Source organism: Nicotiana tabacum, unplaced genomic scaffold, assembly GCF_000715075.1.
Source record: "Nicotiana tabacum cultivar K326 unplaced genomic scaffold, ASM71507v2 Un00002, whole genome shotgun sequence".
Classification (NCBI taxonomy): domain Eukaryota; kingdom Viridiplantae; phylum Streptophyta; class Magnoliopsida; order Solanales; family Solanaceae; genus Nicotiana; species Nicotiana tabacum.
The window spans coordinates 3064932-3076210 of record NW_027438240.1 but is presented as its reverse complement, the minus strand read 5'-3'; the positions used below and the strand labels follow the sequence as shown (position 1 = coordinate 3076210).

General features: G+C 37.5%; 2 protein-coding genes across 2 annotated transcripts; one reads left to right on the top strand and one right to left on the bottom strand.

Moving 5' to 3' along the window:
* The first annotated feature begins 271 nt into the window (after nucleotides 1-271).
* On the top strand, nucleotides 272-5831 carry LOC107771129 (acyl-CoA-binding domain-containing protein 1-like). Its single transcript, XM_016590455.2, has 6 exons — nucleotides 272-750; nucleotides 2534-2639; nucleotides 2775-2881; nucleotides 3882-3973; nucleotides 4319-4416; nucleotides 5350-5831. Exons 1-6 carry the CDS (start codon nucleotides 302-304, stop codon nucleotides 5524-5526), a joined length of 1029 nt encoding a protein of 342 aa, XP_016445941.2. The 5' UTR covers nucleotides 272-301; the 3' UTR covers nucleotides 5527-5831.
* A 1093-nt stretch (nucleotides 5832-6924) lies between these two features.
* Nucleotides 6925-10783, bottom strand: LOC107771128 (luminal-binding protein 5-like). Its single transcript, XM_075248600.1, has 8 exons — nucleotides 10544-10783; nucleotides 9514-9781; nucleotides 9208-9422; nucleotides 8861-9103; nucleotides 8161-8640; nucleotides 7917-8071; nucleotides 7744-7826; nucleotides 6925-7643 (listed from the first exon to the last, which is right to left on the bottom strand). The coding sequence occupies exons 1-8, from the start codon at nucleotides 10599-10601 to the stop codon at nucleotides 7139-7141; spliced, it is 2007 nt and encodes a 668-aa protein (XP_075104701.1). The 5' UTR covers nucleotides 10602-10783; the 3' UTR covers nucleotides 6925-7138.
* Nucleotides 10784-11279: the final 496 nt, after the last annotated feature.

Here is an 11279-nt window from a genome sequence, read left to right as displayed (position 1 = left end):
AGAACATGACCTAAGTAACATCGGTCACTGACTCGCCATGACCGTTCCTCATTTTATGGCATTTTGGACCATAATACAAGGACTCGGCCCGACTCCCATATTTTGGTGTACTATAACCAAGGCGTGGGCTCGAGCCCCTGGACCCTAACCGCCTAAAATTTATCCAGACAATAGCAAACGACTTAAGGAACATTGGTCACCAAGCTGCAATGATCGTTCCTCATTGTTTGGCATTTTTGGACTATAATACGAGAACTCGGCATGGTTCCTATATTTTCGTGTGCTATAGCCCACACCTTTCATGGCCGATTGGCAGCAGTATCTACAGTCGGTGATCTTCGGCGTTATTTTCTCTTTCCTCCTCGCCAAGCTTTTCTCTATCATCTTCGCTTTTCGCGACGAGAATCTTCGTATCACGCGTGGCGATTCCTACGAAGTCGAACCGAACATTCAATCGGAGGATACTACTACTGAGCCGCTAATTCAGAGGAACGACGGCGGTTTAAACGGGAGCTCGGTGAGTAGCGGCGGCATAGAAAGCGACGATGATTGGGAAGGTGTAGAGAGTACTGAGTTGGATGAGGCGTTTAGTGCCGCGACGGCTTTCGTGGCTGCTACGGCAGCTGATCGCTCGCAAAAGGTATCAAATGAGGTGCAATTGCAGCTCTATGGGCTTTATAAGATTGCGACTGAGGGACCTTGCACTGCTCCACAGCCATCCGCTCTCAAAATGACTGCCCGTGCCAAGTGGTAATGCTCTGGAAATCTCCGCCTATAATCCTTTTTGCTGTTTTGATGTTAAATACTATAAGACGTTTAGTATTGTCTAAAATCAGCTAGTCTTTTGCTTTATCTTTTGAATGTAGAAGTTCTTTATGACTGTTATATCTGCGTAGATAGTGTGATACATTTGATGATAAATCTGATACTCTGCTTTAGATATAGACATTGTTTTCGAAAGTCATCACTTGGTGCTTAAAGCATGTGTAGCGAGGGGTTATAGCTTCATGGGTGAAGCCATGTTCTTCAACAATGACCTGCAACTGAACAAGAAGTTGGTTGATTCTTTGAATCTCGTCTTTGAGGAGTTGGACTAATGTCTGCCTCTTTATATATTGATACTGAAATTAGTTATTTTAATTGCAACTTGATATATATAGTACTAAATTCATCGGTATCTTTCAACTTTCCGTAAATTGCGCGTTTCATTTCAAAGAAGCGTGCTCTTGACTTCTCGCTTTTCGCCTCAAGCCTCATGGCCTTGTCGCTTTTTTGCGGTTTTCGCTTTTAAAAACGTTGACTCTATCATGTTACATATTCTTGTTAGGTTAATGAAGGGAAAATAGCTCAAATAGTAAACTCCTGTGATACATGTGATTAGCAAATTAAGTAGTTTGAGTTTCTTAAACAGAATTACAACTTGATAGGAGTACTAAGACTAGATGCTGATGCTTAGTTATCAGTGCAAGAGTATACTCTTAGAAGTTGCTAAAGTAACTTAAAGTATAGTGAACCATATTGTGCTACGGCTTATTAGGGTAAGCAATTGAAGGCTATTGTCTCCTTGTTGGAATATTGAATGAGATATCAAAGTTTATGAAATTGATGTACACAAATTTACTGCTAGCTATGATAGACAATAGGATGATAATAAGGGGTGAGGGAAGTGGAAGTTCCCGAGGACTTCTCTGAATGTATTACTTTGCTTGAAAACAAATTGTTCGGATTGCATTGACAGTGTTGTTTTGAATAAAGTTGTGTGTGCTCTAAGCTTCAAGCATAACATAGCTAGCCAAATACTCAAAGATGTCTATACTCAGACACTCGACTATATAATAATTCATAAGGTGGCTAGAGATGGATGTCTCAGGGATAAGATGTCACCTAAAATGATCAATTCAGCACAAAGGTTCTATAGCATCAACCTCCCTTTCCCCTTAGATACTTAGTCTTAAGCACATCTAGTAAATACAAACACACTAATCTAATGTGATTAGAGGAAGATCTGAAGTGACGTTTTAAATGAAGTTTCTAATAGAGGTTACCTGGTGGAAGAACCTTCATTATCGACTGTGACAAAGGAAGCTTGATCAAAAATGATTTTAGAGAGAACTTCAGATTAGCTTCCTCCAACTTCAAACCACAGGACTGGTTCACATTTATCTTGAAAACAAATCTCTCAAGAGGTACGTTGTTGCTATCAGAAAAAATCACAGCCACTCTCTCAACCAATCCCTGTGTAGAAAAGCATGATTACTTCTGCACAACGAAGACGGCACAAGAAAAATAGCTTATAGACTAAACTCTCATTTCCCTTGTAAAAGCAATAAGATTTTTCCAACTAGCAAGATCAAAGAATTGTTATAAGTTCAAACCGTATAGCTCATCACTTCAAAATGAATGCTCTATATCCTTTTAATTTGTTTCCTAAGTGTCTTACTGTAGATAAAATGTTTTCTAAGTTATTAATGGTATATTTTGGTTGGTCTTTCTTGCATGACTGATGATAAGGTTTACTTTGATCATGTATTAGGCAAGCATGGCAGAAATTGGGTGCCATGCCTCCTGAAGAAGCCATGGAGAAGTATCTTGATATCGTGACTGAGTTATATCCTTCCTGGCTTTCTGGATCTGAAACTGTAAGAGACACATCTTTGTTTTTAATAGCAATCGATCATGTCTTTGTTTTCCTGGACTAAATGAATGTTCTACTTCTTTTTCTTCTCCTCGCTGTCTTCTTATTGCTGTTTGGTCTTCTCAACATGCTCGAATAGAAAAAGAAGGACGAAGAAAGTAGTGTTGCACGTAATGCAGATTCTAGAGGGCCAATGGGACCTGTTTTCAGTACCTTCATCGATGAGGAGGAATCCGGAAACGAGTTGTAAGGTTCTTTAACTTGTGTGAACCCAAACTTTTGCAGCCTATGTTTTTTTTTTCTTTAAAATGTTACTTGTATAACAATTTAAATGTGCCCCTTTCGCGGAAATCATGCACTCAGTCCCAAAAAATTATCCCTTGTTATTTCAACCCATCCCATTTAAGCGTTGCACTTTTTTTAAAGGAAAAGTTCTGATACATGTTATATAACTCTAAAACTTTTGTAGGACCAAAGTTTACTATTTTAAATACATTGAACTCACACTTTCTCCTAACAAAGACTAAGGAATTCATATTCTTCTAGTAAGTGTGGAAAAAATTAGAAATTATACGTTAGTATAAGTATGTCATGGTTCTGTTCCTTTTTTATGTCCTACCCCTCCCCTTAATAGCTAAACCTATAATTGCTGTAAATGTCGAAGGAAAATCTTCCAGACTCTGGTTTAATCAATCAAACTTTATTGTGAGTTCTAAGCCTGAAGACCTTTTACTATTTGGCTTGGTAGTTTAAACTTTAACCGACACATTGTTCTTTTGGCCTTTTGTAAAATGTGGGCTGGATACTGTGTGGTTCTTTTATTTGTTGTCGTCGTTCATTCTATTTGTGAAGGACGGTCTCTGCAACAACTGCTATGTAGTCTATAACTAGTTTATCTTGGCATCAAAAAGCAGAAATATTCTTTGGAATTTCAACTCTGTGGTTCTGGCGAGTTTATAGAGGTTATTTTGTATTATAGTTTCATTCTTATTTTATTTTTCCTACACTAGAGGCAATGGTGCTAACAATAAGCAGCATCTAATCTGTCTGTCTTAACAAGTCTTAGATGAGCTTCCTTATTTAACTACGCTTTTCTTGTTTATCTGAGGGATGAACTTTTGAACAAGCTGTACTTTGTTGGTCATTTTCAAGTTGTGTAACTTTCTCTCATTCTTTTGTCTTTTATCTATATGTGTCTATTTTATAATAATTATAATGCTTCACATACCCTCTATTCTCTTTGCAGAAAATTGGATGCAATTCATGCCTTTGCCAGAGAAGGGGACGAGGAGAACTTGCTTAAGTGCATTGAGAGTGGTGTTCCTGTGAATGTGAAAGGTTGGTTCTCAATGTGATAAATCAATTCTTGTGAAGTTTAGTTGTGGTGTTTTAATGTTGATATGTTTGATTCACTGGTATTTGCTTTGCTTATGGTTTTTAATTAATAATCAACTCCCGAGGATGGGTCAATTTTCATTGAACTAAGATGATTCTTGATGATTCTCTTGCGTTCATACCAAGAAGAAAAATAATCGGGTGGAGAACTGAGAGAATGTTTAGAGTGGTCGAGTGTGACGACCCTGGAGCTTCTTGAATGATGTCTACCTGGAACTTGTAGTGCAGCTTTTGCTTTCTTTTGTTTATTTGATGTTGACTGAAAGTTGTTTCTTGACATGATTCCAGACAGTGAGGGTCGTGCCCCCTTGCACTGGGCTGTAGATCGTGGTCATCTCAGCATCACTAAATTGCTTTTAAGCAGGAATGCCGATGTAAACGCCAAGGTACATATAATTTTGCATTGTGACAACCCCTGATCTTGTTTCGGTTCTGTGATTAGTTATAATTATACTTTCTCGGGCTTGTATTTTATTGCATGATTTTTTCATTTGAAAGTCTTAAGAGCAATAACCTTACTTGATGAAGCTGTAGTTTTCTTGTATATTCATCCCCTCTCTCTCTCTCTCTCTCTCTCTCTCTCTCTCTCTCTCTCTCTTCCCTCACTCTTCAATATAGTGTTTTTGAGAATTTATCATTATGTCGGGACTAAAAGAGAGGCAAAGAACAACATAGATGCTAAACCTAGTGAGTTTTAAAATTGCATTATGTGATCATGTAATCACAAAGGAAGATGAGGCCAACAGATTCAATAAATAAATAAATAAAAAAGGCAAGATGAGACCAAAAGTGTGCTAAAATACACTCAAATACTTGTTATGCAGAAGGTTTAATCAAAACCCTTATATCAAGCAAACTTAAGTGTGGCCTATGTGTTAAAGGAAACCTAATGTACTCAAAATGCAAGTGGCACATGAGACATTAATTCTACCTGAAAGAGCTAATGTCACTCAAAACACAAGTGCAGTACAAGAAACACGAATATTCACCTGAAACCCTAAAATCACTCAAAACATAATTAAAACGGGTTTAAATGCTATAATTCTTAGCCATGGAAACCGTCAGAGAGAGCTAACGCAAGGTGGTCTTGGTCTGAAGCTTGCTTCCTCAAAGGTTCTGTATCTTGGGGAAATATAAGGCTAGAGCTTATGAGGCTGCAATTCTTTTAGTTGAAGGTTGGACTCTGGAGTTTGTCGAACTTGGTTTTAAGCATTGGGCCTCGTAATTCTTCCATAGTTTCCAATGTCTGTGGGTGCTTCTGGTTTTCATGCTTGTGATATATGCTGAATTGCAAATTCTTGTTATTTTGATCATTGAAGGATCTAGAGGGCCAGACAGCACTTCATTATGCTGCTGTTTGTGAAAGGGAAGATATTGCTGAGTTTCTCGTAAAGCATGGTGCTAATGTGGAGATTAAGGATAATGATGGTGACTGCCCTCGAGATGTCTGCGAGTTGCACTGGCCTTGGTTGCAGCAGGCCACTACCCACAACTAACGTACACCATATCTTGTTCTTTTTCTCCTTTTGCTGATCGATCATGTTACTGGTGTAGATGCTTATGTACCTATTTTTCATCCTAAGTGAAGGGATTTTCTCTTCTAGATTTTAATACTATCTTTTGAGCTTCTGCGATGGCATGGAGCAAAGATATTGCCACTTCAAGAAAGGAGTCACCAGACGTACAAGGGATTCATTGTTTTGCTTTTTAGGTTACTATATTGGTTGCTTACCCTTCTGAATGTTGGGGTAACATTGTTTCTAATTGGAAAGTGAAAGCTAAAATATTATCAATTTTATTATCTGGTTGGTGTAAAATACTTGTTAGACGTGCTAACTCACGATTACAACTCCAGCGCTTTGTCAATTCATCATGTGCAGATGATTGAATATCTAACGCGGCTATGAAAATGAGCACATTTGAGTCAATTAGCCATTGTTCTGACTTAAACGTGAACATTGGCATCTGACATTTTCTTAGGTAGTTAAAATATACCAAATTGAAACTCTGGTCCCAGACGGAAGTAGCGATCCTCCATGGGGGTTCAACTTGAGTAAGCTTTACCTTTATTTTATTTACTAAGGGATCGTTTGGTAGGATGCATTAGGTAAAATAATGCATGCATTAGCTTTGTGTATTAGTAATTCTTTGTTTGGTACACTTTTTAAACATGCATTAGTTATACACCCTATTTGATATTATTCTATGCATAAGAAACTATGGTATTAACAATGCAATGAGTTTTAATGCATGCATTAACTTAGTTAAAGACAAAATTGTCCTTCAAAATTTATGCTTGATTAAAATATGTTATTATATTAATGCAAGTTTGAAATAATCTAAGAAAATGAGAAATAAAATTATATCCCTAGTAAATAAATAAATACTTAGCATGTTTTATTTTTTATAAATAAATATTAAGTTATATACTACAATATAGGTAGACAAATCAAATAATTTTTTTAAGCCTTTTTCATATAAAAACATTCCACAACATATGTTTCTTTTAAGAAGATAACGCTGGTTATGAGGGTATTTTTGTAAACAAATAATTTTTTAAAAAATTATACAATGCTTTAATAATCAAACCGAACAATAAATAAAAAATATATTATATGCAAGCATAACTAATATCAACATTACTAATATATCATATTCATCATTATTCTTATACACTCTTACCAAACTACCCGTAAGTGTATTTAATAAGTTAAACTCCTATGCTTGCCAATACCCGATATGTTACGTTGTCCTTTTATCATCACTTCCCCTTAGAATGCTAGGGAGGTAAGCTTTCTCAAAGGCTTAACATTGGAAAATTAAAATAATGACCATTAAAATCAAACACAGTACTTGGCTGCAGAAATTCAAAATCAAGTCACCTCACACCAGAATGAATACCAGAAATCTGAACTCTGAATTGATTTAAGTCTCTATACAGGTGTACGAAAAAATGAACAAGAGGCAAGAGACCAGAGCGACATTACGTCCTTTACCCACGGTTTCTTCCGAGTTGTTCTACGTTCCACCCTCCATATGGTGAAATTACATAAGAAATAATTAGAAGTGTATCTATTTGACAACAGAAAACTATAACCTACAAATCTATTACAGCTCGTCATGTGAATCATCATCCTCGGCGGATTCCTCGCTGGCACCTCCTGGGGCTCCACCAGATCTCTGATACACAGCCGTGATAATTGGGTTGCACACAGCCTCCACTTCTTTCAGTTTTTCGTCATAATCCTCCTTCTCAGCACTCTGGTTGTCGTCCAACCATTCAAGTGCTTCTTTTGTGGCGGTTTCAATCTTCTCCTTCTCGTCAGACTCTAACTTGTCTGCAAGTTTGTCCTTGTCATTGATTTGGTTCCTCATGTTGTATACGTAAGTCTCCAGGCTGTTTCGGGCATCAATTCTTTCTTTCACCTTCTTGTCCTCCTCAGCAAACTCCTCGGCCTCCTTGACCATACGTTCAATTTCTTCTTGACTCAAGCGACCCTTGTCATTGGTAATGGTGATCTTCTCTGATTTTCCAGAGGCTTTATCTTCAGCTTTCACATTCAGGATGCCGTTGGCATCAACCTCAAATGTAACTTCAATTTGAGGAGTTCCTCTATAGAAGCAAAAAAAAAAAAAAAAAAAAAGAAATTATAGTCAAAGAAGGCAAAAGCAACTCATGAAATATTCTTATCGAAAGCAGTTGGATCAAGTACCTAGGAGCTGGAGGTATTCCAGTTAAGTCAAATTTCCCAAGTAGCCTGCAGTCCTTTGTGAGACTGCGTTCACCTTCAAAGACCTGTAGGCGAGAATTTTCAAGTCAGAAGAGCCATAAATAATACTTAGCACAACACATTCAGCTAATTAGGAAAATAGTCTGAAGTATTACCGAAATTGTGACCGTAGTCTGCTGATCCTGGTAAGTGGTGAAGACTTGAGATTTCTTAGTAGGAATAACAGTGTTTCTTGGGATCAACTTTGTCATCACTCCACCAACCGTTTCAATACCAAGAGTCAATGGAGCAACATCCAGGAGAAGAATATCTGGTTAAAATTAAAAAGACAGTTAATTTTTCTGCCTTAGAAAACTCTCCAGTATCAAATGGCTGAAAGAAGACTGGAAGAAGCAGTACCTTTGGTTTCATCACCTCCCTCTCCACTCAAGATTCCTCCTTGTACAGCTGCACCATAAGCAACTGCTTCGTCAGGGTTGACACCCTTGTTGGGCTCCTTGCCATCAAAATAATCTTTCAAAAGCTGTTGAACTTTAGGAATCCTGGTACTTCCACCAACCAATACAATTTCATCAATCTGGTTCTTTTCTAGCCCAGCATCCTCCATAGCCTTCTTAACAGGACCCATTGTCTTCCTGAACAAATCGTTGTTCAGCTCCTCAAAACGAGCCCGAGTAAGGGGTTCAGAGAAATCTACACCTTCGAAGAGAGATTCTATCTCAACCCTGACTTGATGCTGACTGCTCAGTGCTCTCTTGGCACGCTCAGCTTCTCTCCTGAGCTTTCCCAAAGCCCTGTTATCCTTGCTGATGTCCTTTCCATGCTTCTTCTTTATCAATTTAATGAAGTACTCCATAATCCTCTGGTCAAAATCCTCTCCTGCAAGAAACAATAGATAATTGATGTAACTTGTGAACGAGACTGATCAGAAGATGAAAGTTATTTAAATCTTTTCAAGACCTTTAAATTCATCGGCTGGCATTTATAGTTTTCAAACTAATTTGTTAGTAGAAGAAAAGAATATAGCATTATTTCCTAAAAGATACAGAATGTGGAGGGAAGGGGGAATGTACAAAGGAATTAATCAATAGGTTATTACCTCCTAGATGAGTGTCTCCATTTGTGGCAAGAACCTCAAAAACACCATTGTCAATAGTGAGGATACTAACATCAAATGTACCACCACCAAGGTCAAAGACCAGGATGTTCTTTTCACCACCTTTCTTATCTAATCCATAGGCAATGGCAGCTGCAGTTGGTTCGTTAATGATTCTTGCCACGTTCAAACCAGCAATAACACCGGCATCCTTAGTGGCCTGCCTCTGGGCATCATTGAAGTATGCTACAGATACAAAAAAAGATAGACATAATAAGCTCAGCAATTGTATGACACCAAAATTTGGAACAACATACAAACTATCTGAAATAGGAAACTTTTGAAGATACCTGGAACTGTGACAACTGCATCCTTGATTTTCTTTCCAAGGTAAGCTTCTGCTGTTTCTTTCATCTTGGTCAGAATCATAGCACTGATCTCCTCAGGACTGAAGACCTTAGTCTCCCCATCTTTGATCTTAACTTGGATATATGGTTTCCCATCCTTGTTAACAATCTCATATGGAACAAGTTTCCTGTCCCTTTGTACTTCTTTGTCCTCAAACCTATCAACAGAGATAAGTCAAGAGTCATTATCAAAACTATCTCAAGCAGACTTCCACACGAAATAAAATACTAAAGAACACAATGCCTTACTTTCTCCCGATAAGTCTCTTGACGTCAAAGATGGTCCTCTCAGGATTAACAGCAGCCTGGTTTTTAGCTGCTTCACCAATCAGCCTTTCACCGTCAGTGAAGGCTACCCATGAAGGGGTGATACGATTACCTTGGTCATTTGCTATAATTTCAACATGTCCATTCTTGTAAACACCAACACATGAGTAAGTTGTTCCAAGATCTATACCAATAACTGTTCCTAACTTGGTAGCTTCTTCTTTAGCTATAGAAAATGCGAACAAGCTCCCTGTTGACGACAATCCCAAAACAACAAGATTAGTGCATTGTAAATGAGTATACAATTATTCCTTTTTGAATTGGCGAAACTATCAGGAAAAGCAAAAGAATTTGCAGAGATCAAACAACTTCATGGACATTGCTGGGACCAGAAATCCATGTACAATTATCACTTGTTTAACTAGTTCAACAAATTTTATTCTTCACCTAGTTGCTACATCCTCTACTCTTTGTATCTCTAACGCAGTATTGTTAGTATTACGATATAGAAGCACATGTTGATATGAAAATGGAGCTAAAGAACTCAGAATGATCAAATATATTAGTACTGATTCAGGATTTACCATTACTTATTAATTGTTCAAGTATATCCCTGCTATTTACACAATAACAATTTAAACGAATAACTCCGTGGCACTACTACAAGCGTTTAACAAGTTATAATCGCCAAAAAAGTGGAAGAGAACCAGAACCGAAAATTGAAAATCTCTTAAATCTGGATGGCTTTATAGGAACAAATATAAATAAATAACTAAACAGTAAGCAGATCTGAGAACCGAAGTATAATCATATCAAAACTAACTACCTCTAACACATGGAGAAGTAAATCAGCAATAATGTTGTGTCAATCGGTTCAATTCTCCTCATTTCATAATCGCTCAAAACCATGTTAAACACAGCAATTCTTTTCATAGCTAGCTCAAATTTAAAATTTTAAACTTTAAACTGAACATTCTATTAAAAAAAGAAAGAAAGGAAAAGAGATGCTTACCGAAGAGTAAGATTGCGAAAACGATCAAAGATGCGCGTCTTTTCCACGCACCAGCCATAGCTCGTAGATCCAGAACACGGACTCCTCTTTCTACAAAACACTGCCTATGAACAATGTCTTCGTCGTTGAATCGTTTCTCTTCTACTTTCGCTGATCAAAGAGACAGACAGTTTTGGATTTTCAGGTTCAGAAATTGAAGGCCCGCTATATATAGCTGCGAGTCTCTGTCTTCTGCAACCTTCTTTTGGGGAATTAGTAGACCTTTTGAATTGACGAACGTGTCATGTATGATGACGTGGACCAATCATATCTAAGAAACGTGGGTGTAGTAGCCAATGAGTTGCTGCCATTTCATCATGCACGTACTTGGAGCTGATTGTTTTCATGCACGTCATATTTGATGACGTGGGCCAATTAGAATTGAGAAACATAATGTAAGAGCCAATCAGATTCATTTTAGAGTTGGGTAAATGTGAACCGTTCGCTTGGTATATCGAACGGGTGATGATTGATGATATGAGAGGTGTATTTTGGCAGACGACTAAGGGCTTCACACGTAAAAACTTCCACGTGCTCAGAGATTACTAAAAGGTTCATGAAACCTTTCTTTCTGATTCATTCCAAGTGTTCAAAACCTTAGAAATAACTATTGTTTGGAGTATTATTGTTAGGCGTAGTTATAATAGTTAATTATATTTTGTAGCTACTTAGATGTATATTGTTGTATTTAATTCGA